Source organism: Aulostomus chinensis, chromosome 8 (assembly GCF_037954235.1).
Source record: "Aulostomus chinensis isolate RoL2024-O1b breed Wild chromosome 8, RoL_Achi_v1.0, whole genome shotgun sequence".
NCBI lineage: Eukaryota > Metazoa > Chordata > Actinopteri > Syngnathiformes > Aulostomidae > Aulostomus > Aulostomus chinensis.
In genome coordinates, this window is record NC_141327.1 from 11,512,564 (window position 1) to 11,539,439 (window position 26,876).

The 26,876-nt window shown below is 42.7% G+C and overlaps 2 protein-coding genes across 2 annotated transcripts; one reads left to right on the forward strand and one right to left on the reverse strand.

Moving 5' to 3' along the window:
- Positions 1-7,859: 7,859 nt before the first annotated feature.
- LOC147257143 (meteorin-like protein) lies at positions 7,860-13,348 on the forward strand. Its single transcript, XM_086210946.1, has 5 exons — positions 7,860-8,138; positions 9,134-9,317; positions 9,399-9,624; positions 10,991-11,050; positions 12,140-13,348. Exons 1-5 carry the CDS (start codon positions 8,044-8,046, stop codon positions 12,454-12,456), a joined length of 882 nt encoding a protein of 293 aa, XP_086067072.1. The 5' UTR covers positions 7,860-8,043; the 3' UTR covers positions 12,457-13,348.
- Positions 13,349-22,698: 9,350 nt separating this feature from the next.
- Positions 22,699-25,418, reverse strand: LOC147257144 (NEDD4-binding protein 2-like). The gene is made up of 5 exons (XM_086210951.1): positions 25,311-25,418; positions 24,426-24,577; positions 24,070-24,235; positions 23,865-23,988; positions 22,699-23,783 (listed from the first exon to the last, which is right to left on the reverse strand). Exons 2-5 carry the CDS (start codon positions 24,570-24,572, stop codon positions 23,738-23,740), a joined length of 483 nt encoding a protein of 160 aa, XP_086067077.1. The 5' UTR covers positions 24,573-24,577; positions 25,311-25,418; the 3' UTR covers positions 22,699-23,737.
- Positions 25,419-26,876: the final 1,458 nt, after the last annotated feature.

Below are 26,876 nucleotides of genomic sequence, written 5' to 3' on the forward strand. Positions count from 1 at the left end.
GAGGAAGAGCAGCTAAAGAGAAGGATCAGTGTCTGCTGCCACCTTCACCAGACCTCCATCCATCCATCCATTTTCTGTACCACTTATCCATTAAGGGTCATGGGGTGGGGTGGAGCCTTTCCCAGCTGACGCTGGGCAAGAGGCAGGATGCACCCTGGACAGGCTGCCTGTCCATCGCAGGGCCATCAGTATCTTGCTGAAGGATACTTTGACATGGTCACTGGGGGAAGTGTGGATAGAACCAACGACCCTATAGCTCTTAATTATGAGATGACACTTCAGTGCGACTTCGGGCCTGGAGTCATTAGCCAACACTCCGACCATGCACATTTGAATTTTCCCTGGTATAACACATATTGCGATGTGAGAGATGGGCTAACCCCAGAGCAAGCCTACACTCACTTAAAGATTTAAATACTAAGTATTTGTTTAGTACTACATTGTTCAACCAGGGCTTTGTGCATCCACCAAAAAAAGAATATTAAGTGATTTTCTATCAGCACTGAATTTAGCAGATGTTAACCCACCACATTCTACCTCAGTGTTTGGATATTATTTGAAAAGTTGGCACTGTACAACACATACATTATGACTGTAAATTAAGGCACAGGGGACTGCATGCATCCTATGCATCGAGGCCTTGAGGAGGTTGCGGGTCATACTTGGATGGTCCACAGGCATGTTCCAGCCCACGGGCAAGATATTGCCAATGTATATTTTATTTCAAAGAATACTGAAAATATATCATAGAATTTCCCTGAAGTCTTTCCTGAGATATTGTGTTTGAGTGAGGTGACTATGAGCTTGACCTTTTTTGGCCCTTCCTAACTGACCCTAACAAGTCTTAACCTTCAAAAAGCCCTTGTTAAACCTTGTTCCAGTCCTCACTGTGTAGCAAGCGCACACACACACACACACACACACACACACACACACACATTTGTCAATAGTATTTGGTCTCTTTCAAGTGGCATAAATGAGTAGACAAAATGCAATACAAGCAGTCAAATTTGCTTATTTGTCAACAAACAATATGAAGTATTGTCATTTTAAACAAAGAGGGCAGATTTTCACAATACGCAACCTTGAGCGTGTTTGACATTTTGCTTGATGACAATGGCAATGTTCCCAACCTGGTGTGGTCATGTCAGGGTCTGTGTCAGTCCACATCTAACATCCGCCCGATTCATACCCGCTACTTCAGTTGTACTATTTGTTCAGTGCTAATTAGCCAATGTAAACATCCTGAGATGCTAACTTATGATGGTAAATAAACATGCTAACTTGCTAATGGCAGTATTTTTTCACATTGCTGTTGTGGGTTCAAGTTACCAGGGCATTCTCACGTAAAATACATGAAGTGATCATGACCTTTTTACATTGCCTGTGTGGTCTTGGTACACTAAATGGCAAATTATGTGGCAGCACCTTGTCATCAACAATGGAAAGGAAAAAAAAAATCCTTTTTTTTAAATACATTGTTCAATTGCAACATGGGACGAGTGTTTGTTACAAACGTTAGACTGAGTGGAGACAGTTTGGATCTCGTTCAAGTCCCATTTACAACATCACTAACATAATTGACAATGTTGTCATAAACTTAACTAACTACACTTTCAGGTAAGGGACCATTGAGCTCTATTTGCAGCAGTGTTTCACCTTTTCAACCCAGACCACAATGTTTTAAAAACCCTGACAGCACTTTGTTGTTTAATCTAATGGGACAGATAGAAAAAAAAAATCAACAGTGAATTCCATTTCAAGAAGCTGCTAACAGTTTTCAGTGAATGGCAAAAGTAACAACGTTTCTGAACTACATACCAACATTAACCAATGCCTGTTGTTGATCCAAGGCTTTCCTGTCCACCGTCATAACAGAAATCTGACTGACTTTCTATCAGAATCACAATAATTTTTATTGTCATTGTACAACACAGTGAAACTTTGTAAGAGCTATCCTCCAGCTGCCCAGGATTAAACATAGAATATGAAATTAATTATGATGGCACGCCATCCTGCTCATCACTGCTTGCAGCTTTAATTCAGACCTGATTGCGAAAGTCTCAGGGGCCAGAATGACTTTGTTCGTCTTGACTTATTGCTGTTGTATCTGACAGTGGCACATGTCACATGTGGCGTTAAGAAGGTTCAGTCATTTTGCAGATTTCCATGGATAGTTCATCAAGTTCAGTTATACTCTTTAGTGATATTAGCCAGCAGGCTAACATGCTAAACTGAAATAGTAGCAAGCATGTGGCAGCATGCTTCTGTTAATTCAAAGCACCAATGTTGCCAAGTGCATGCTCAGATGTGTTAGCCAACTATAGGCCAATATCCAACCTCCCCTACATCTCAAAGATCCGTGAGAAGGTTGTCCTGGAGCAGCTACATGAACATCTGCACAGCAACGAGCTCTTTGAAGCCTTCCAATCTGGATTCAGGGAACACCATAGCACTGAAACAGCACTGGTCAGAGTCTCTAATGATCTTCTTATAGCTTCAGACAGAGGTCTTGTCTCTGTGCTTGTCCTTTTGGACCTCAGTGCTGCATCTGACACCATCGACCACAGCATCCTGCTACAGAGACTAGATCATGACATTGGGATTAAAGGAACTGCCCTAAAATGGTTTAAGTCCTACTTATCTGACAGGTTTCAGTTTGTTAATGTTAATAATGACCATTCGGAGTATAGCAGAGTTACATATGGTGTACCACAGGGTTCAGTTTTAGGACCGATTCTCTTCACTCTTTACATGCTCCTATTAGGTGACATAATCCGGAAGCACTCGATCAACTTCCACTGTTATGCAGATGACACACAACTTTACTTGTCGATGGAGCCAGACGACACAAGCCAGCTTACTCATCTGCAAGACTGCCTGAAAGACATTAAATCCTGGATGTCTTCTAACTTCTTAATGCTCAATTCAGATAAAACTGAGGTAATCATTTTTGGACCTAAACACCACAGGGACACACTCTTGAATCGGATCTCTACTCTAGATGGCATCACCCTAACTTCGAGTACAACTGCAAGGAACCTTGGGGTCATTTTTGACCAGGACCTTTCCTTCAGCTCCCACATAAAGCATGTGACTAGGACCGCCTTCTTCCATCTGCAAAGTATCGCTAAGATTAGGAATATCCTTTCCCAGAGTGATGCTGAAAAACTGGTGCATGCATTTATCACTTCTCGACTGGACTACTGCAACTCTCTCCTGTCAGGATGTCCTAAATACTCTCTAAAGAGTCTCCAGCTGGTCCAGAACGCTGCAGCGAGGGTTTTGACGGGAGTTAAGAAGAGAGAACACATCTCTCCCACTTTAGCTTCTCTCCACTGGCTTCCTGTAGGATCTAGAATCGACTTCAAAGTCCTTCTGCTAACTTATAAGGCTCTCAATGATAAAGCTCCATCCTATTTGAAAGAGCTCATTAGTCCCCACTGTCCGACCAGAGCACTCCGCTCCCAGAATGCAGGTCTTTTAGTGATTCCCAGTATCAATAAAAACAGACTGGGAGGTAGAGCCTTTAGTTACCGGGCTCCTCTACTGTGGAACCAGCTCTCTCCATGGGTCAGAGAGGCAGACACTCTAACTACGTTTAAGTCCAGGCTTAAGACCTTCCTCTATGACAGAGCCTTCAGTTAGGACTGGTTCAGGTAGCTCTGAACCATTGATAGCTATGCTGCTACAGGCTTAGACTGCTGGGGGACACATCAGGTTACATGGGGCCCTTCCCTCCTCTCCTCTCCTCTCCCCCTCTCTCCTCCTCTCCTCCCTGCACATTTTTGGAACTGTCATTACCACTACTTGTTGCACTTTGTAGTTTGGCCTTGGTGTCTCGCAGTCTCTCTGTGTTTCCACAGATCCACCAGAGCCCCAACCGCCGCCTGCATCGCCCCCCCCCCCCCTCTTATTCCCTACTGTTACACTGGCCTGCGCTCCCCTTCCATGAACATGAACCAGTCTGCCATCCAGTCCCCCATCAAGCTGGCTTGCTCTCCCTGCCTCCCCTTCCAGAAGCTTCCTTCTTCAACTGTGATAAACATTTCCATGTTTCCCACTTTTTGTATTGTAAACTGTTTTCTTGTCTGTAACAACATCTACTGCACGTCTGTCCGTCCTGGGTGAGGGATCCCTCCTCTGTTGCTCACCCTGAGGTTTCTCAGATTTTTCCCTGTTAAAAGGGTTTTCTATGGAGTTTTTCCTCAGTCGAATTGAGGGTCTGAGGGCAGAGGACGTTGTTATGATGCCATGTGAAGCCCTTTGAGACAAACTGTTTGTGAAAACGGGCTATACAAATAAAATTGCCTTGCCTTGCCTTGCCTTGCCTTGCCTCACAGAGCTTTAGCCCGACTGAAAGTATTCACAGAGAGTATTTTACATTTTTAAAATGTAAAATACTTCATCATATCTTTTCAGCAAAGACAGAATTAATTTGCCGCCCATACTTTGTTTTTATTGCTGAGTATGTAAATGAAATTTGTTTTTCCTTCCTCTTGAGCCTGTTGTCTTCAAAGTGTGTGCAGCCATGGAATTATAAGGTGCTGTAGATACATGTCCACTAAACACACAACATATATTTTAGAAAATAATGAAGCAAAGCCAGCTGTTTAAGTAAGACCGTGTTCTGTCTACATACATGCTGTCTCCTCGCTCCACTTTGTCCTCATGATGAAGCATTTGGTCGATGATCAGAGTGAACCCTAATGGAGAATCTATGAAAGAGACAGGAAGATAGAGTAAACAGAGCTTTACTCCGTGTTTACACTCCATCTCTGTGCAGACATCAGAGCTGATAACACACACAGGCACAGGGAATGACCCTGACCCTGGTGCCTGCTTGTGTTTGGTGGTCAAATAAACCTGCACATGAGTGGAAAGAAATGCGCGCACACTCAGCTGCATGCCAGTACAGCCGATAAGAGTTGGGTGTGTTTTGGTGCAGAGAGCTCACAGAGGTCAGGCACTGAAGGCCCTTTCATTCATTGAGTACTTCACTACATTCCTTTGTTTCAATTTCTTTTTTTAAGAGAGAGAGAAAGTAAGTGTGTGTGTGTGTGTGTGTGTGTGTGTGTGTGTGTGTGTGTGTGTGTGTGTGTGTGTGTGTGTGTGTGTGTGTGTGTGTGAGCCAACGGGGGTCAGTGAAGACATCTAAAATGCCTGCATGTTATTCGTCATATTGACCAATAATGTCCAATGTATAAACTAATCAGGATGGGACATCCCAAATTCATCCACAGTTTTCTGCATATTTGCATAATTGAATCAGGGCTGAACATCTGTTTTACCATTAAAAAAAACATTTTACTGTGAAATGTCTTGTTTTTATGGGTGTTATGTTTGTTTGTTTTTTTGCAATTTGCAAAAAACAAACACAGTTTGTAAGAAATATCTGCAATCTAATTAGTTAAGACATTTTTGCCAACCATCACAACATTAGCATAGTTGCGGCCATTATTTCCACCTGTCTTGACTCTTAACGTGTAGTTACAATTCCTTAAAGTCTAGATCCATGCATTTTTAATGTTGATATACAGGAAATATTTCAAGTCTGCATTGTAAGACTTGTTGATGATCTAAATTTGAGTTGCAACAATCGTTCTTAACAGAGGTAAAAGTAATGTTTTTTCATGTCTCTGTGGCAATTTGCCAGCTAGTCTAAAAACAGTCGCCAAGCTGGTGACAACAACTGTTGTCAGGCTGCCCTTGAGCAAGGCACTTGACCTCCAACAGAACCAGCACAGCTCAAATTGCACCTCAGGTAAATAAATGTTTTTAAAAAGAAAGGGGAGTGCACTGCACGCGAGCATTGAGGAAGTGTGGGTCGCAGAGGTTGAAATGAGAGATAGAGGAATGTGTGTGTGAGTGTGGCACCATGAGGAAACAGTGTGTGGACAGACGGAGTGTTTCTCCTGTCAGGCTGCTTGAGAAGAGCCAGGTGACGGCGGGAGGGAAAGGGGAGCGGGTCAGAGGAGCTGCTCTCTGAATACTTGGCATGGTGAAGGAGCACACAAGGTCAAACAGCACATCAGCAGCTCAGGCTTCCTCCGCCGTGGTGACAGGATTAGACTCCCACCAGGTCTCTGAGCTTCAGCTGTGTTCACACTGGAGCTGCAGCTATTTTAAAGGCAGAGATTGAAGTGTTTTACAGACTTGTGGGGATTTATATAAAGCGGGGGTTCTCAAAGTGGGGTCTGGGGACTTCCCGGAGCCCTTTGTGAATCGGATCCTCTGCAAAATGAGGAGCAGTTAAATCTCACTTTTAAAAGTAATAAATCCGATGCATCATAACTGATCTGAATTTATCCCGTTAATGATTAGAAATATACAGTTTACTGATGTTTTTAAATGAATTTAGGCTCTCGTGGGATTTTCTCCCTACATTCTCAAAAAAATTAAGTGAATGTCCTGACAAGAAACTACCTGTTTCCAAAAATATTCCTCATCCCAGAGGTTGAAAAATGTTTTTGGTGCAAAATCCTTTTTCATCAACCTTTCCAATTCAATACTTCACAATGAGTGTCTGGATAAAGAGATGGAGATGCAATTAGTTCTCACCAGAAACTACCATAAATAGGTTTCTAGTGAGCACAATATTATTTCCTGATTTTTTTTTTTTTTACACATATGTCACCATTGGAACTTAATGGAAAGATGGTTGAAAGCATGCTCAATCAAAATATAATGAAATATCTGTTTCCTTATGATCAAATTAACTTCAAATGCGGATAAAAAACAATTAAAATGCTGCTTGAGTGGAAATAGAATGGAAATAGAGCTTACACAACAAATCCAATCTTTTATTTATTTATTTAATGTTAATTCCTTTCTTTGTGACCTCAAAGCATGAAAATAACTTAAATCATCCAGTGGAAGACATAGAGATAAACAGCTCTTTTCATTATTGGCTTTAACCGCTTGGCTGCTGAAAACACAGAAAGACGGTGTGTGTGTCAGAGAGTCTGTCTTTTGGTATTTCTCGAAATGCGTTACATTGCTGGGGCTGTCCGGGGGAATGTGACGTGTAAGTAAGATGCTTGCCGTTCCGACTGTTTTCTCACGGGAAAACCAAAGAGGCGTTTAGAGCACACGTGTGATTTTTGGTTACATCAGGGCATGTCAGGTTTTTTTTCCTCTTACACAGAACTATAGAATGTAGGAGGTGAAAGAACAGACAGAGAAACACACACACACACACACACACACACACACACACACACACACACACACACACACACACACACACACAAACGCTTTTAATGAAGCCAAAAATGTGTTTCTTACTGAGAACTCCAATGAGGATTTTTAGAAAGTCGTCACTGCAGCCTGCCCGAATTTCCTCTTCGATAATATGATCCAGCTGTTGATGCGCGCGCACGCACAGATCCACGCATCTATGTGCGGGTGTCGTATAGGCCTAATGCACCTGTAGGACACGAGGATCCGAGCATAAGAGCCAGTTTCTTTCGGTTAAGCAGCTTTTTTTTTAACAGCTCTTATCTTTCTGGTTAATAGCTCGTGCTTGTGGTCATTTGTGGGTCACATTTTTTACTTATAAAACTTTTTTTTTTTAAACATTGTGGCCATTCACTCGTTGTATCACGAGCTCTGATGAATGATTACCCTACACACACACACACACACACACGCTCGCGCGGATTTATTGAGTAGTGTGTGCGTGTGTGTGCGTGTGTGCCTGTGTGTGCGTGTGTGTGTGCCTGTGTGTGGAGGGGGGAGTGGTTTGGAGCGAGCGCACGCGTGTCGAGTCAGCTGCTGGCACGCGCCCCCCGGTGACGTTCGTTGGCCAACTTTTTAAACATCCCGAGTTGAGCTGCTGCTGCGCGCGCGCACTACTCCCCTCTGTCCAAATGCGTCGGGACCCGGAGGCAGCGTCAGCCCCCCGAGCCTCGGCTGAGCCCGCCATGTAGCCTGCGGGAGCGGAGCGGATCACTGCGGGACATTTGACTGGATCTTCGGCTGGCTGCTGCTGCGGTGGAGTACTGTGTGGGATCCGGAGAGCGCCGGGGTGGAAAGGCCACCATGCTGTGGCCGTGGGCTGTGCACTGGATCACGGCCGTGCTTCTGTGTCGGGCCGTGGCTCTGAGCTCCAGCGATCAGTGTAGCTGGCGAGGAAGGTGAGGATGGAGCAGAACAAAGGACGTGGATCACCTCAGTCTAGCAGCGGAGCTCAGTGTGACAGTCCCTCTCCTATAGATGGGATTTTTCACCGGGACTGGTCTGATAGTGATGAATTTACTCCTGTGTATTTTTGATTTGTCTTGATTTCACTGTCTTCATAATCTTTATGGGGATCGTATTGAAATCCACGTTACAGCAACTCAAAGTAGGACAGGTAGAAAAGAATCCGTGTTGCATTTACGCAGAATGAAATATTAAAGGACAAAAATATAGAATAGACAGCAAAACAATCTACACTTCTCTGGATCCTGAGGTTGTTTCTTTGAACTAATCGTCTTGTCCAAAGATTTTCAGAGGGCTCTAAACGATACTGTGATTTATTTAGGGAAGATGTGATCCTTAAACAGCAGGGCAGGGTCAGAAGTCTGGTGATCTTGGCGTGGAGGGCGTGTTTGGCTGCTTTGTGCTTTTTACTTCTAAACTGAATGACTTCAGTGATCTGGATAAACATCTTACTAGAATCGTCTGTCCAGGAATATAAAAATTCACTGAATGAAGTCCTACAGTATGGTGTGTGTGTGTGTGTGTGTGTGTGGGGGGGGGGGGGGGGGGGTCTGAGGCTTCTTTACCATGCTGGAAGTGTGATGCCTATCGTTGTGATCACAGGAATGCCTCTGCTTCAACTCTTATCTTAGGTAAATAAAGAGCCATATGGCTCCTTTGATCGTCCTCCAAGTTGCAAAGTCATAAAGGAGAGCCGCTAATTCACATGTGGTGTTGTAAAGTTTATCTGACTCCCAAGGACTGAATAACCCTGGCAGTTCCTGATGGTGAATTTACACACGTCGGCCACAGAAAGCGGTTGGCGGAGGTGCTTTTGACGATGGCTGGAAATGCTTTTCTATTGATTTGTGTCACATTTAATCCCTCGATATGTTCAACTCCAGTATCTCTGCAGATCTGTGAAGACTTTTTGTCCTCCCCCCTGCAGTGGTCTGAGCCATGAGTCCCATCGCAGAGATGTGGAGCAGGTCTACCTCCGTTGCTCCCAGGGCTCTCTGGAGTGGCTCTATCCCACAGGAGCCATCATCGTCAACCTGCGGCCCAACATGGAGCCCTCATCAGGACATGTGGGAGGTTTCCATGCATGCATCAAACCCCAAACCTACTCCCAGGTACAGAGCAGCGGCACGGCTCAGAACCTTACATGGGTCTGGGTGTATCCAGAGTTTCACTGATGGCATGTCCTTGTTTAGGGGTCTCATGTGTACCTGGAACGTGCTGGTGAGCTGAAGCTGCTGCTGGCTGAGAGAGAACAAGCCAAGGGAACGGTGCACTGCTTCAGCCTGGCAGACGGGGCTCTGTTTGTGGAGGCTGTACCACAGACAGACATCAGCCGCAGGATCACAGCTTTCCAGTATGAGTTGGTGCCCAGCCGGGGTCCCGGCGGCCATATGTACCCCTACCTGCACCCTGGTTTGGGTAAGAGAACACAAGCATGTATTCAACAAACATGGCTTGCCCTAAAATATTATGTGGAATTGTGTGAAATCTAGTGTCAACATGAATCTGAGTTCTGGCTTAAATTTTTTTCTGAGACCAGAGACAAAGAAATTATTTTGCGTGACTTTGTGCTGGTTCGTTTCTCTTTTTTGTGTTCAAAGTTTAGACCTAAAATTCTATTCTTTCCACAAGCTTGTAGACATCAAACGTAAGATTATAGTCGGAACAAAGTCTTTACACTGAGCTAAATCGTCTGCTGTATTTTCCTGATGCTAAACTTGTGAACAGTGACAGGCTTAAGTGCTTCATGACTTCTGGTGTTAGAAATAAACAAGTAGAATCTCAACGGTAAACTCACAGGCAGTGGCAGAACCAGACTTTAATATACAGGGCTCCACTTTGGGGTTTGCCAGGAAACCAATTAATCAACAATAAGGCCAATACATTAATTAAGACTCAAAAGTATGCATCTATATACCCATCCAATGCTATTTTTTTCCAGGAACTGTTATAATTAGCCCAAAAGAGTGGAAAACAGTCTATCCCGCGACCTCACTGATTTGAAAAAAAGTGCCAAACAAAAATATTCAATAAAATCTTTTGTTTAACATCAGCAATTATAAAATCTGTCTGTTAAGAATGTATGTGCACATCAACAAGCATCGACAAGCTGATATTTTCCCCATAAACTTGTCAGATGAGACCATAATAATAACAATCTCAAAACATTGTATACAAGGGAAATATGAACTCCACCACACTCCAAACGACTAGGCCTCGTGTGTGTGTGGGAGCTGATTTTAACACTGTTGCTTATTTGTGCACAATTTGTGGTTAATTGTGTCTAATGGTCTGGTTCGGGACACAGGCTGCCCGTGCAGGGGCATAAGTGAAGGTGACAGACAAAAGTTTGGCTTGAGAAACAGTTTTGTCAACAAAAGGCCACATTCACCCATTCACCCCCATTCCAGGGTCTTGTCTCAGCCAGACTTATGAAAATAAGCAGGCCAATCAAAAGGTCATGTCAGGGTCAAGCACACAAGTCAGCCAATCCCCTCTCAACTGTCAATCAAGAACAGATCTCGCCATTTTGGCTCGCCCACCCGTGTGTGTATGTATGTGTGTGTGTGTGTGTGTGTGTCCCCTCACCTGCTGTTTTCATAAACTCCTCATGTCTCATAAACACCCACCATTTCTGATAAACGGAGGGAACCAGACTGAGGCTGAATCAACACACACAGCGATTAAAAAAAAACCTAATAAGGAAAGAAACTGGATCGTGAAAATTAGAACAAGAGCGACAACTCATGTGCTTGATGTGTCTTCTTCTTTTTTGCCTTTTCAGACTTGTGTGAACCTTGTTCAGATGAAGAGGTCCTCATGGCCATGTGTACCAGTGACTTTGGTAAATCCATACATCAGACACATTAGACACACATACCATACATAGTACACACACACACACACACACACACACACACACACACGACTGTGTTTACATGAACTTAAGTATCCCTGTTATGATCAGGATTTTTTAAAATATCCTTTTTTTTGTTTGTCCATCTAAGCGTCTCATGCCGGGACCCCACTCCAAAAAAAACAGAATAGCGTAGCATGTTGATCTGCCAAGTGACTTCTCAGCAATCAAACTTATCGGCAGCAAAGAGAACATCTTCATGTGTAGCAACAAAGAATCTGTATTTAATCCTTCAGTAGTGAAAAACTGAAATACTTTTTTGCAGCTCAGACTACAGAAAGCACCTAAATGCTGACCTATTTAAGTCCGTGGTGTTTAAGTTAGCCAACGCGTGTGGCGGAACGTGCTGAAGCAAACTTTACAACGTAATAACCCAGGAAGTGGCTCTGCTCAAGTTTCTGTCAAATTTGACAGGTTTTAGGTTTGTTATGCAAAAAAATAAACATTACAGTGCCTGCGCAAATAAGATGCAGCAATCAGAAACTGGAATATTAACATTTATGGTGTATCCTTCATATGATCCAAGCCAGGATATGGCTCATACCCAGGATACCTTCAGAAATATAAAACAACTAAATAGAGGGAACAGGTTTGATCTGAAGGCCAAGTTTCTGGGGAACTCAGTGGCCTCAGTAAATATAAACAAACATACATACACACATACACACATTTATATACATACTCTCTATATTTTGTATATATAATATTTGAGATGTAATGTGTTCCTTCCTTTTCGGTCATTTGTGGCCTCGAGTTACAACTTTTTCCTTCAGTTAAGTTATTTTATTTTATATATCTGGGCTCCTTAACTCCTAAGTTATTACCTAAAGTTTTCCAACAGTAGCTTGTCTTGTTAGACAACAGAATTAAAGGTGCGTCAGAATTTCTCATTAATGAAATCAGCTTGTCATTGTAACCTATTCAAAGTTAAATAGTCTCTCTTATTTTGACATTTCAGCTACTTTTGCTTCAGTAATTACATTTCCACCACGTTTTCCCCTCTTTCTGTCTATAAAGCTGCCAGTGGTGTCTTTCAAGACGTGGCGCCGGGTACTGACAACCACTCGCAGGTCAGGGTGACCCTGAGCCGGCTGTTCCGTCAGAAGAACAAGGTTTTTGCGCTGGGTGGAACCAGAGGACAGAGCTGGAGTGGACTTGTCAATGTTCCCAAACAATGCAGGGTGCATCCTGGAGGGGACGAGTACCTCTTGACTGGCTCTGTCCATTTTGGTGAAGCCTGGCTTGGCTGTGCGCCTCACTACAAGGACTTCCTGAAGCTGTACATGAGAGCTCAGAGAACAGGAACCAACCCTTGTCAAATAGACACTGACTGAAAAATCTCTCCACGGTTCTGGATAAAACGAGGACAGGCTCTTTTCACAAAGTTGGCAAGAGAGACAAAGAACAAGCTGAAAATTTAGAGGACAGAGACAATTGTGAGCCTGTCAGTGAGAAAATGAGGGTTCCAGACTCCTGACCATCATTAAAGGCTGCAGGCAACTTTCAGTGTTGTGCATCGTTGCCCTGCAGTGGAAATAAGTTTGAATGATTGAACGACCAGTTAGCCACCCAAACTCTGCTGTTTGGAACTGCCTGTGTGAATGTACATGCTTACTCTGTGTGCAAATTTGTCCATGTGTGAGAACGATGAATTTCATGCTTAAAGGAGTCATTTGTAAGGTTACAGAAAAGGGAACACCTATCATGTAATATTACTTTGTGCCTCAAGAGGTGAAAGTGAGTTGAGGGCCAGAACCCCAAAGGAGGAAATGAATTGGTATTGGAATGTAAATTCAGAGCTTCACCTTTTCTACCACGCTAAGAAAGTTAGTATTTCCTCCAACTTACTAATAACATGCTGTCTCCTAATAGCTTAGAGTGTGCGGTATGATGCGCTAGCTTGTTTGGATTGTTACAAATTGCCCCTTCTGTACAGTTTTATCCTCATGATGATAACTGCTTGTGTGATCATTCTTGAAATGAACGTTTGCTTTGTAAAAAGCTTTCTGTAAAATTTAGGAGTCTTCTGACAGAAGTGTACAGTACGCAGCTCTGTGAGTCTTTATGTACTTAAGTGTATGTATGTGTGTTTTGCTAATGAGTACAAAATGCCTTTATATTTACAGAAAATTAAAATCCATCCTTCAACACTGTCTGTCCTCTTAACGCGAGGGAAAAAATGTAATCCGTCCACTTGAAAAACAAACCTGTGATGATGGTGAAGGTAATAGGTTAATAAATGACGCAGAGATTTTTCAAAACAAGTGAAGTTAATAGTCGGACCAAAGGTTACCAGGTTCTCCGCTGGTCCACATGGATGCAAACAAAGCCCTATTATTCCACTGACAGCCAAAAAGAAAAAAAGCTATTATGAGTGTTCAGTGACCATTAGCCGGCAGCAGAGCAGCAGAGCAGCAGTGCGTCAGCGCTGGCATAGCCACCCCTGTGGAGCTTTGACCAGCCTCCGTTGTGGCTGGCATCCTCCTTGCCTGTGTGCGTGTTTTTCATGCATTCACAGCTGAGAGAAAAGCAATTTGATTGTCTCATTATGTCAACAGTTCCACAGCTAATGAGCAACTGCTTTTCTTTTCATAAAAAGAGTATATGTCCGAAGGAAGTTGGTGGGGGGTGGGGGGGTGAAGGTGCCTGCTGCTGCAAACTGTGTTGGCATTAATATTATAAACGTTACATCTAAGAGGATTATTGCTCCTCTTCTGTCAGTAACTAAGCAGCAATGAGCCTGTGATGGGTTAGCAAATACTAACTGGTAAACGTAACAGCCTAACAATTCCTTAATCACTGAATTAATTTCACCAAAGGTAAGACAGTGCATTCAAAGAGGGTTGACAAAGCTGAGAGATGTGCTCTCTCTCTCTCTCTCTCTCTCTCTCTCTCTCTCTCTAGTTTGAGAACACAGCAGCACACGTGTCCTGCGTGTGTCCAACATGCAATCAGGCCTCATTGCAGAAACCCAGCCCATCGTAGCACCACCACCCAACACCCGCTGGCAGCTCACCCTGGCAACAGCCCAGCTCCCATTGGCATCCTCGCTAATTCGGGACACACTTATCCCTCTGCACAGGGGTCCTAATGTTAACCTTTCACTGTGAGAGTGTGTGATATATGGAAACAGTTTGAGCTGCAGAATGCAGGAGGCACAGCTGAGCAGTCAGCTGGGGGGGGGGGGGGTTATGGCTTAGTTCAGGGAACATACACACATGCGTTCATCCACACACACTCGCCTATCACCTCTGGTATTTCATGATGCACAGATCAGGGTGGGGCCAGAGTGTAATATTTAGATTTCTACAGGGGGATCCACAGTAGAACTCTCATGACACAATGATTGATTCACGCAGCGAACACAGTTAACTTTTCATAATTGATACCATGAATGCAAATCTCATATTACGATCGTTACTGCCACTGTTCCATCTAGCTTAGACGGGCATCGGAAGATTTGTCTTGGTTGTGTACTTGTGATTCCTCTGGTAGGACAGGTGTCAGGGGGAAAGTAGTAGCTATGGCCCCCTACCCCCCAGAGTCATGGATGAGGGTGGAGCAATGACTGGGACAGCTTGGAGACATGGTCGCTGGTGATGTACAACTGGGGAGGAAAAGGATCCCCCTCCCTCAAACAGCAACATCAGATATTATTTGTCAGCCGTCATTTAAAGAATTCAGTGTATCAGCTACTTTTGGCTAAGAGCATTATTTGTTTAACAAAAAGAGAGGGACACCATTAAAGCATAATTGAGCTGATGTGAGGATGTGTTGTGAACAGGGAGAAACAGAAAATAGTGGAGCTGCTACCACCATCTCCATCCACTCCTGCCTTATAAGTGACCATGTGCCACCACCAATCAAGTCTATATTCATCACTCAAACCGACAAGTGTTGTAAGTGTTCATAAACGTCATCACCCCCACTTGTTCTCTCATTGCTATCTCCTTAAAAGACACAAGAATACATCGTAAGGCTCTCTGACTTGGATCATACACATTTATAGAACCTTTACAAACTTGAACAACTTAAACTTGGCCGCAGGATTTTGCATTCCATTTGCTACCAGCTAATCTTCCTTTTCCTTCATTCACAGCTGGAAATTGATATTTTACATCAACCAACCACACTTACATCATCTTAAACCCCTGTCGTCATACAGGATTCCTCGCCACTGCGATAGTAACCTGATAATCCTCTTAAACCTTAGGTAATACACTTCTTTTTCAAATGTGCCTTTCAGATCTTTCAGTACATGTTTACACTGATCCATTGCTCTTCTACTGGCTCAGAGATATACTGTGACAGCTTGCCAACAACAAAAATTCAGGTTGGATTCCATACATGAAGTCAGACAAGTTAGGCTCTAACTGCTCCTCTGTATGTTCTGATACCGCTCATCTTTTCTGCATCATTAGTGTAGTTCAGTGGTTGTTCACAAGAGGTCGCTCTAGGTTTACAGTTGTGAAGGTTAACACTTTCAAATAGTGTCTCCACGTGTCTTTTTAGTGACTTTTTTGCACATGCACGCATTTGTCCATGCCCAGAAAATATCTGAAGTAGAACTCATTAATGAATTTGGAATTGGAATTGAATATGAAAATCTTTATTGTTCCCAAAGAGCAATTTTGTTTGCAACAGTAGTCCACAAAAAATACACAATCACACAAATAGTACCTGGGATAAGAGATACAAATACAGCAATTCACAATCTACAGTATCTGTAATGACAACAGTACCTACAGCTCATTCAAAAACCCGGCAGCTGATGGGACAAATGACCCTCAGGTACCTGTTTGATTTGACCCTCCTGACATGAGCAAACCTCCTCCCTGGATGCAGAAGTCTAAATTCTGCCTACAGACATGCTGATGTGTCCTAGTATGGTCTTTGCCTTCTGAGTGGCTCTCACTTGAAACACATGGCCAAGCCAAGTCAATGCGAAACATCTTTCGGCCAAATTTAACTCTATTTCCCAGCCTATTATTGTCACCAAACCAGCAGATCATTGCAAAAGTCAAAACAGACTCAATAAACGATTAAATAGTTTTAAAATTGTTTTATCTCAATGAAATCCCCTCAGTTTCCTAAAAAGAACAGCCTCTGATGAGCCTTTTCAGAAATGACATCTTTATTAGCATCAAAGGTCAATTTGTCATCAAGGATGGCCCCATGTTCTTACACTGACTCACTGTTTCCACAGATGTGCCATTAATGAATGTCGGTAGAGTGACAGGTGAAGTCCTACGAAAGTCTGTTAGCATCTCCTTTGTCTGAGAGACACTGAGATGCAAATAAGAGTCATCACACATTTATCAAAAGTGTCCACAGCTGGACCATGGCCCAGTCTCCAGTTTCAACACTGGTGTTAATGTTTAAATCATCAACCCATAGCATTGTTTTCTGTTTCCCGTGTACAAACACAGTGATCAGCAGGGTTACTGTAGGTGTAAGGCATTTTCACCCAGATAGTCATAGAGTCTTGTTCCAATCTCTGCCTGACTGTTTTAGCTCATGCAATGATTTCTCCAGTTTATACACCAACTTTGCATTTTTGCCAGATTCCACCTCATACGATTGTTCCATGTAAATCTGTCCATTGGTGTGTGTAGTTCTGACATTACTACAGGTCCTGTTTCCCCAGGTAATTTTGGACATTAAGTCTGAAACATTTTTCTCCATATACGCATCAAGTTCAATGGCTTTATTATGAAAGCCAGATGTTGTGCTGACAACTGTCTGTGTGACCAAAAAAAAAACCAGTGTAACACAAAGGACAGGAGAAATAGTCACCATGTGTCTGTTTGAAACAAAAAAATGGTACAATAGCTTAGCACAATGAATGCTCGTGGGTGGGAAGCGTTGCATAGCAACATCAAAAGTTATCAGACCGATCAGATTCAGGATCTTGGATTGACTAGAAATAATCATCTTCACCCCTCTTACATGACAAATAGCAGCAACTTCTCTTCCGGCCATCAACAAATGTTTGGTTTTGTTGGCAAAGCTCCAAAGTTCCAAATTTAAATAACTGCACCCACTCAGGAAAGTATTTCCGGCTATGTGTCTGATACTAAATTTACCATGTCTTGTTAGTTTGAATTGTTACATCATCATAAATGTGATCATAAATGTAAATATACTAATGCAGGCAAAGAGAAAGATAACTTAGATAACTTTTAACAGAGGTACCCAAACACCTCCAAACCACTTCCATTCAGCTAATTAGTGATCAGCCAGTTTCTGTGGGCCTCAGCTCTCTAAAGCACACTGTGTCATCTTGTCTGGTTCTGAGAAGGATGGAATATAAATCCATGCAATTCAAAACCGGCAGAACAGAAAGATTAAAATCAAGAAGCTCCATCTTGTGGCCAGTTGGTTTTAGTACAATTCATCCCAGTGTCAGCGTTCTCTCTGCAAACTCAGGTCCGGCTATTTTAATGCAAAATGCATTTTAATCAAATGAGAAATTCCCATTTTCTTTTAAAAGTGGCACATCATCTGGCCTTTTTACTGAAAATCCATCCATCCATTTTCTAGCACTTATCCTGTTAAAGGGTCACTGAGGTGCTGGAGCCAATCCCTGCTGACCTTTGACGGGTCACCAGTCACACCTACAGTCAATTAGAGTATCTGTTTACCTCGATCCCTCATGCACGTCTTTGGACTGTGGGAGGAAGCTGGAGTACCAGAGAGAACCCACACAGGAACAGGGAGAACATGGAGACTCCACACAGGAAGATCCCGTGCCCGAGCCGGGACTCAAACTCGGAACCTTCTTGCTGTGAGGGGACAGTGCTGACCACTGCACCACCGTGCAGCCTGTACATTACCAGATACTAGACAAAAGGTACAACTCTTTCTTTTTCTCTGCTTTTTTTTATAGACTTTTATGATTTAAAAAAAAAACATATAGGAAGAAATAGGAATTTCAGTTGAAAATGCATTTTTCATAATGCTAAAAATATTTTGTTCAATACATTTTGTGTAATATCACCTAGAGACTACAAACCAGGGAAGTGTAAGACCATCAATGCTTACATGCCGTTAATATTTGATACTATGTTTGCTTATTATTGGAGATTGTGTGGAGCCACTTTATCCAGTACGGCACAACTCCGGTCACAGAGTGGACGCAGACACAGTTCAGATGGTTTATATAAGGTTCACTGGCAGCAGTACAGATGAATCCTCAGCATCATGTTCAAATCCGTGCATGAAAAACGAATGATCCTCTGAGTGAATGAACGAAATAAACACTGAATGAATGGCCTCTGTAAGCGGAGTAAAGATACACAAAAGGTTTAGCTGGCTTTAAATATTAACATACCAAGTTGTAGTGATCTAACAGTCTCACCTTAGTGAAATAAAATAAAACCACACAGACATAACCAACTAAATTGCTTAGCTAGCATCATAAATACACACAGCATATCTACATGCAGTATAATACAGCTGGCAGGCTAGTGTCTGAGGCAGTAACACACAGCAACTCAGAAACTAGTTCGTCATCATCCCCTGAATAGCACAGCTGTTAAGAAACACAAGTAAATTCCCTACTGTGTGACAGACATCTCTGGATCACCAGTTCCTGGATCAACACTGTCATCCAGAGCAGCTGGATAAGTCGTGCCACCGGTCACAAGTAAGTCTTGGCCCTAACTTGCACTTCAGCTGAACGAATGCATCCTTCAGCACTTGCCTGTAGTCCGACCACCTTCCCAACTGGCCAGTGGGCCAGCCTTTTATTGAAATATAGTTCACAATAAATTAGCAAATGCAGGTCTTCCTCACACGTCGCGTAGGTTTTCACTAAAACCAACCCTTGATAAATGTTGTAATCTCAGACATTCATATTTCTCACCGTATATCAGCGATGATCAGCTTACTGTTTTTGTCAGAATCACTTCGTCTAAAGCGGAAGGTGTTTCCAGACTGATCCTTTCCACTCCCTGAACATTTCCTCTAAAAAAATAGGAAGAAAGCAAACACAGTTATTTTCCAGTTCTTGTGGAGGAATAAAACACAGGACATCAGAAGATCTCAGCTTGTTAGGAGACGGACAAAGGTGGATTAAAGCTGCAGAATTCAAGTCTATGGTCGGCGCATTTAGAGTGAACTGGATAAAAGCCTGTCCGTCACAGCAAAACTCTACGTGGTTCCTCATTCCATTCTTTGTTTAAGAATAATGGATGTTTAGATTTTATTTTGAAATGGGATTTTGATGTGAACAGGATCCCCATTGATTTGTCCAATATTCACCATCAAATCTTTTGGACTTTTGGAGAACGATACTTGCCCACATTTTTCTCCTCATCATGCAGCCTTATGGAACAACAGAGTAATTACAGTAAATAGAAAATCAGTCTTTAAAAGTGTTTCGTTTGAAAGAGTCGTTACAATTTGTAACTACTGATTCGTAGAAAAAGATGATTTAATTTGTTCTCAGAGAGGATAAAACAAAATATGGAGTGGAATCTCTCTTCCTCTGATTCAGAACTTTTTAGTGTATAATAATGTTAATACAGGATTACCTGCTCTGTTGGTAGAGGGATGTATTCTGACTGATAGGGAAAATGGTGACATGTGTGACCTCTGTGTGATGTCTTCTATATGCATAAAAGACTCTCGAAGCGCGCAGGGTTGTGGTAACAGCAGGTTTATTCCATCTGCATTTATGACAAAAAGATAACCACATGGAATGTCATCACGCTTGGACACAGCGCATGCTCTGTTGGTTAACATTGTTTTTGTCCACTGACATTCCAGATACGTTACCTCGTGAAAATTCCTCTTTGAGGAATACCCATAAATCCTTGCGGTTACTATCTCTTGCAGGTACAAATTGTGAACAGCAGGTGGCACAGTTGTGCAATTTAGCGGGATTTAACCAAAACCTTTTTAACTATGTTACACATGTTCATCAGTAATGCTTTTAAATCCAGATTGTTTCATGATGATTGCAGAGGGATAATTTAGCAAGGTTCTAGCTCAGTAAACTCAGCTTCTTTAAACAAAGCCTATTCTTCATTCATCCATCCATCGTCATCTTCCACTTATTCCTACACATTAAGGGTTGCGGGGGGGCTGGAGCCTATCCCAGCATCAACGGGCGAGAGGCGGGGTACAACCTGGACAGGTCGCCAGTCCATCACAGGACCAACACATAGAGACAGACAACCATTCACACTCACAGTCACACCTACGGTCAATTTAGAGTATAAATCAGCCTCGTCCCTCTTGATGTCTTTGGACTGTGGGAGGAAGCTGGAGTACCAGAGAGAACCCACACAGGAACAGGGAGAACATGGAGACTCACACAGAAAGATCCTGTGATGGAGCCAGGACTTGAACCCAGAACCTTCTTGCTGTGTGGCCACAGTGCTGACTACTGCACCACAGTGCCACCCATTTTTGTACAGTTTCCATTTTTTTTTGGAACCTAAAAAACTACACCTTATTTTAAATCTAACAAAATAAAGGCTACAAATGTAGCATGAGAAATATTTTGTTTAAAAAAGAAGTTTAAAATCTACAGAAAAAGTCAAGGATTAATTTGTAAAATAAAGATGTTTAAAACTACATCCCTCCACGCAGACAGCAAGAGTGTTGTTGTTTCCAGTGATAATCTTCTGATATTCAGTTCCATTTAGAGGTAAATCAGTGTGAAAGTGTGAGGAAACTGTAATTGATTATATCAATAATGTGTAATGATGTACTGATACAAACTCATGTAAAAAACAATGTTTTTGCAGTTTGTACGCTGCATTTTCTGTGGCTCTGAGACGCGATCTATACGTCAAGCTCAGCTTTATGCTCACCAACACTAGAAAGAACATGTCAACCTGTGGGAGACACCGTTCTCATTCACTGTCAATTAAATGTCCCAGAGCTCGAAAATGATGACGTCAGACCCCTTTTTTCCATGACGATAATGAGACTAAGACGAACGTCACCATAGCCCTGTAAAGACTAAAATGTGATGAAATTGTATACATTTTCGTCTGACGAGAATGAGACGAGACTAAATTGTTAGTGGGTGGACGATCAAAGTTTCAAAACATGCGGGTTTTTTTCCGCCAAGTACAACATGCGTGCAATGTCAATCAAGAGCTCAAACATCAGAATGGAGCCAGCTGTAGCTGTTGGTCCTAATGGTCACGCCCCCATCATCAGTATACGTGCACTGTAAGCCTCTCTCTCGCGCACACACATGCACACACAGAGACAGTCTGGGCCTGTCTTCAGCAGACGAGACACACACCATGGCAGCAACAGCGGTGTCGGGTGGTCGCAACAAGAGAGATGATTAAAGCATAGCTTTAGTCTATGTTAGGCCAGCCCTGTGATGCTTTCTTTGTATTAAGCCTAAAGTTTTGTGGTGGTGGTGGTGGTTACACCTCCCCTGTGGTGCAGAGACCGCTTCCTAGTGCTACATGCTAAAGCTAGAATGAAGGGGGCTGCCAGGGGCCCCGCTAATGTTGGCTCATTTAACCAGCCCTTCTATTAATTTAGCATGTTATGAATAAAACCCCTGTCCATTTGTGGACGGGTGGCAAGTGAAATGCTTTGACCCATGTTTGTGGGACTGGGAAACACGGTAGTCCTCAGACCTGCTGCTGTTCCCTATCTAAGCAACACACGTGGATGCTTTAACCAATAACAGCAGCTAAAGCCAATATGTAGGACATATGGTCATTCATATGGAAGTCAAGTGTGCTTTTATTTTTCTGTTTCATCCTATTTTATTGTGATACAATACTCATTGTGTGCCAGTGTGTTGTCTGCATCTGCAACAAAATAATAAAAGTACAAGGTAAAGAAAGAAAAAGAGGGGAAAAAAACTCACCTTTGAAAGTAGATCAGTTTCAGTGTGCTTCATTCTATCACCTGTATTGGCCTATGAAGTACATACACATATCTTGTATTTAAAGGTATCTTTGATATTTGACTAAAACCTTTTTGAGTTTTCGTCGACGAAAACTAGACTAAAACTATCAAGGATAGAAATGACTAAAATGTGACTAAAGCTAAGAAGCATTTAGTCCAAAAGACTAAGACTAAAACTAAATCTAAAATGCCTACCAAAAACAACACTGTTCTGGTGCCAGGAAGAGCCTCATTTCCCTCCCTGGTTTCCATCCTGGTGGGAGAGTCCCCCAGTAGACCCCCCAGTTTTAAAGCTCTTAACCTAAAAAGTTAGAAATGCATGGAAAATAAGTCTAAACATTGCTCTCTATTTGTTCTAATTTTAAAATTCCTGTTCTTTTTGTCTCAGCTCCATTACATGAATTTAAATGCCTAATTTTCCTCTGTAATGAATATGCATGATTAAATGCATTATTTTGATTATGATTACTTCAATTTGAACAGGGCAGGTTAGTGACCCCATCACGGAAGCGGCCCTGCCACAGTTGTGATGGATTCACAGCAAGTGGATCACCAAGTCAGGAGTCCAACAACTTTGAATTTGTGCTCCTTCATGTGAATGCCAAACAGTCAGCAGGACACTGCAGGGAATTGAACCCCATCCCAGAACACCAGGAGTACCACTACCAGTGTCGCTTCCCTTTTTTTTTTTTGACACTACATGAAGCCAGCCTGGATCCGCCCTCCTCAAAGTGTCAGAAGTCACTGACATTCAGTCTGGCAACCAGGGTCGTATTAAGGATCCCACAGGCCAAATGTGGTTGTTTGACTCTTGACGGCTGTGCTGGAGTCTGATGAAGCCACATGAGAAGCTGCTGCCACTTTCTCAAATATACAGACATGAACGATGGAACCAGATCTAAACTACCAACAGAGAGTGAAGATGTGGTGGTTTCCCTGCCAATGGAATTTTGGAACTTTTCTGGTTTAGTCAAGCCAATTCAACAGAGTTCTCCCTTAAGACTTTTCAAGTAGAGCAGGTCTAGAACCAAACTCCTCCATTGAGTTTACACCCAACAATTCTCCATGAGCAAGCACATCAGCAACGGCGGCAACGGAAACCTTCCTTTTAACAGGCAGGAACGTTGAGCAGATCCAGGCTCAATGGGGACGGCCATCTGCTTTGACCGGTTGGGGGGAAAGAGAGCAGGAGAGCAGGGACGGAGATGAAGATGATGAGGGACCGGGATAGAGAAGGAAAGAGGGACAGACAGAGAGAGAAAGAAGGAGGAGACAGAAAGTCATGGGGACGTGGAGAGTGAAGACACACAACAAACAAGAACTGTAAAAGTAACAACAACATCTCCTGGATACCTAAGCAACAAATTTGAGCAAATCAAAGTGCGAGTGTTGATACGAGTAAAAACACAATGCTGGGATGAATTCTAGTACAGTACTAAAGAATACTACCATGAATACTACTACTGCTAATACCAATACTTATACCAGGGCGTCAGCCTGAGACTCTGCAGGTCTGCAGCCTCCTCCAGCAGCAGCATCAGTCGGGATCTGGGGGGTGAGGAAGCACAAAGACTCCAGGGAAGAAGTCAAGTTAGTTACATGCACATATGAGAGATGAATGAATGAGTAGAGGAGGAGCGAGAAGAGGAGAATCCCAGGACTCACCCCACAGAGCCTGGACACAGGGACACGTCTCCTTCAGACTGAGGAAGCAGGTTCTCCTCATCTCAAGCACACGGAGAAAAATCCTGGGTCCGTCTCCCTGAACCTGAGAGATCAAAGAGAAAACAATTATGGAGACATTGTGTGTGCGTCCGTGTTGTGTTGAGTTGTGTGTATCTGTGCATACTTGTAGTTGTTCCTGGTGAGGAACTCCATCACGGCCGGTCGGATGCGGGCCACCCCTCCCCTGCTGTGGAGTCCTCTCCCAGTGATGACTGAGAGGTGAGGGCGACACTGGCCGTGCTGGAGCTCTGCAGAGAAACAGGAAAATAAAAAAGTCAACACACAGCATTCAGAAATGTCTCTTCCAAAAAGAAGCTCTTCTCCAGTACCTCTGCATTTTGATTCCAGGGTGTGAGCCAACCACACCAGGGCCTCCTGCACCCGCTGCCCGTGCAGGTCCAGCACATTCCTCTGGAGACGCTTGTTCAGCTTCCAGAAGGTCTGTGCTGACGCCCTCTGGTTGGCCTCCTCCATGAGATGCACATGCAGGTGTCCCTAAAAAAGTGACATGAAAGCGATTTAGTTAGAGACACACAACCATTCACACTCACACGATTCATCAATCATCAGCTGGACAATGACACATTGCTTCTAGTGTGGCAAAGGTAAGAACGAAAAAGGGCTTCCCAAGTGAAAATGTAACTGTAAAACAACAAAATATCCCAGTCAAAAACTCCCCCCTCACCTGCTGTGCATAGAAAGCCGCCTCCTCTGCTCGTCCCTGCTTGAATGCCTCTTCGGCCTTGGCGAAGCACTCAAGCTGCAGCTTCTGCTGCAGCCTGGCCTCAGACCTGAAGGTGTCGGGACGACCTGTCAGCTGCCGCTGTGGCATGAAGGCTGTGAATGAGGAAAGACACCCACACAGATGTGAAGGATGACATTACTGGGCAGAGGAAAATAAAGCTGCGTCCATCAATCATGGACCTGCTGATGAGTCAGTGAGTTCGGACATATTTGAAGTACTGAATGTTACAGCCTGGATTTCTGTCACAATGTGAGTCAACATTTCCACATCAGACAAGAAAGATGTGGAAGACTCAGTCAGACACTCAAAGCTGATGGGAGGTTGATGTGAAGCTGGCTCACACACACTCACTGTTTTAGTGACCTCAACATAAAAGCCCACTCTCTGTTCTGACAGCTGACAGTGTTTTCACTGTTTGATTTTTGATTCAGCAAATTAAATTAATATGCAGATTTCAAACTTTGAACAAATCTTCTGCAAAATCTTTTGCAAAATCTGCAAAAATCAACTTCAACTGATTCTCCGACTAAGAAACAAGAATAACATCTGCCTTGATTCAGCTGATGTTTACTTGATAAATCAACAGCTAACCTGTTAGCTTGAGAGCAGCATTTCAGCAGCATGTTGAAGACTTCCAGCCATAAATTGATTTTTTCCATTTACATCAAAGGATTTCAACGGGATTTTGTCTACAATTTGTATTTTAAATAGTAAGTAATCTCTTCACAAGGCACTGCCAGTGTGTCAGTCAGTTTCAAATCTGAGCATCATTGAAAAAAACATCAAATATTCCATCATTTTGTTCTCAAAGGAGTTCAGTTTTACCTCTGCGGTGTCTGAGGGCTCCTCTTGAGGGGTTTTCTCGTTTTTTAATAAAAAGTTAAGTTTGTTCTCAGCGTGTTTGATGGAGTCTCCTCCAAAAAATTGCTGTCCGCAAACTGCGGGAACCGCGATTGGGTTCTCTGATATGGCTCGTTAGCGGTCACGTGACGATGACGAACGACGCACCTGGAGACCAACATAGCAACCAGCGCTCTCCTGTCTGAAGGTGTTGGCTTTGTTTTCTTTTGAGTCAAATTAAAAAACAACAACAACTTAGAGTTACGTAGTTTCCCAACAATAATTTTTTTTAAAAAGGCAACAACATGATGTCATAGCCAGGACGACATTACACTGGTAGTCATAGAAATGGAAGCCTTTTTTACCATTTTATTTTTGAAATATTGTAGAAAAAAGTTTACTGGACCCTTGAACACACGTTAGTGATTCCCATTTATTCCCAGTTACTGCTGAAGGATTTTTCCCTCTTCGCCTCATTCCAAAAACCAATTATTTAGTTTGTTAAATTCTGCGTTTCCTGTTTCATGCGGTAACAAAGACATGAACTGTCATCAGAATCAAGTCAATGAAAGTTGACCTTAACATAATTGAAAGAGCAGCAATTTGCATGAATATCATTCATTTTACCTTGAAATGTGTTTTACAGGATGGAACATGTGAAAAAAAATGGCATTTTAATCCTGCAGATTACAACCCGTTACAACCCCAGCTCAGTTAAATTAACTCAGATAGACAGTTTGTTGTAAATTAATATTCTTTGAACAGAACAGTGATAAATTAACACAGCACACATGAATTGAAATACTTTTATTGTTTCATTCCAAGCTATTCCACAAAAATATGTAGAGATATCAGTGCATTGTCACATTCTTGACTGTTGTAGACGCTTGATCGGCTTCCTGAGAGTCAAATAGAGGCAAACTCTCTCTATGATATTCACCTCTAACTTGTTATATCATCCAACCTGCTGGTGATCTGTCGGGAAAATATTGATTCATTGATGATAGCAGGGGGGCTTTGCTTGGATTTTCCAAAACCAGGACAGTCGGGACCCTCAAATGATCCTCAAAGTTGACTTAAAGGTGCCTCCTCTGGGTGGATGGGAAATTGGTGTGTTACAAAATAAAGAAAACATGAAATGAAACAACATTTTTAATTCATTGATCATTTAACAAGCAAAATATAGTGATTGTACTCATCAAAACGTTTTTAACTTTGTATTTTGTGCACTTTTTATAGTTTTGATGTCAGTGTTACCACCATTTTTCTTTATTTCAATTGCAAGGCAAGGCAAGGCAATTTTATTTGTATAGCCCGTTTTCACAAACAGTTTGTCTCAAAGGGCTTCACATGGCATCATAACAACATCCTCTGCCCCCAGACCCTCACATCGACTGAGGAAAAACTCCATAGAAAACCCTTTTAACAGGGAAAAATCTGAGAAACCTCAGGGTGAGCAACAGAGGAGGGATCCCTCACCCAGGACGGACAGACGTGCAGTAGATGTTGTTACAGACAAGAAAACAGTTTACAATACAAAATGTGGAAAAC

What these genes read in the sequence shown, in the direction of transcription:
- LOC147257144 (XM_086210951.1), bottom strand. Translation starts at nt 24,572, where the DNA reads ATGCCACAGCGGCAGCTGACAGGTCGTCCCGACACCTTCAGGTCTGAG. An exon ending in CGGCTTTCTATGCACAGCAG is followed by an intron (nt 24,236 to 24,425) that starts GTGAGGGGGGAG and finishes TCACTTTTTTAG; the next exon opens with GGACACCTGCATGTGCATCT. An exon ending in CCTGGAATCAAAATGCAGAG is followed by an intron (nt 23,989 to 24,069) that starts GTACTGGAGAAG and finishes GTTTCTCTGCAG; the next exon opens with AGCTCCAGCACGGCCAGTGT.
- LOC147257143 (XM_086210946.1), top strand. Translation starts at nt 8,044, where the DNA reads ATGCTGTGGCCGTGGGCTGTGCACTGGATCACGGCCGTGCTTCTGTGT. An exon ending in AACCCCAAACCTACTCCCAG is followed by an intron (nt 9,318 to 9,398) that starts GTACAGAGCAGC and finishes GTCCTTGTTTAG; the next exon opens with GGGTCTCATGTGTACCTGGA. An exon ending in CTACCTGCACCCTGGTTTGG is followed by an intron (nt 9,625 to 10,990) that starts GTAAGAGAACAC and finishes TTGCCTTTTCAG; the next exon opens with ACTTGTGTGAACCTTGTTCA.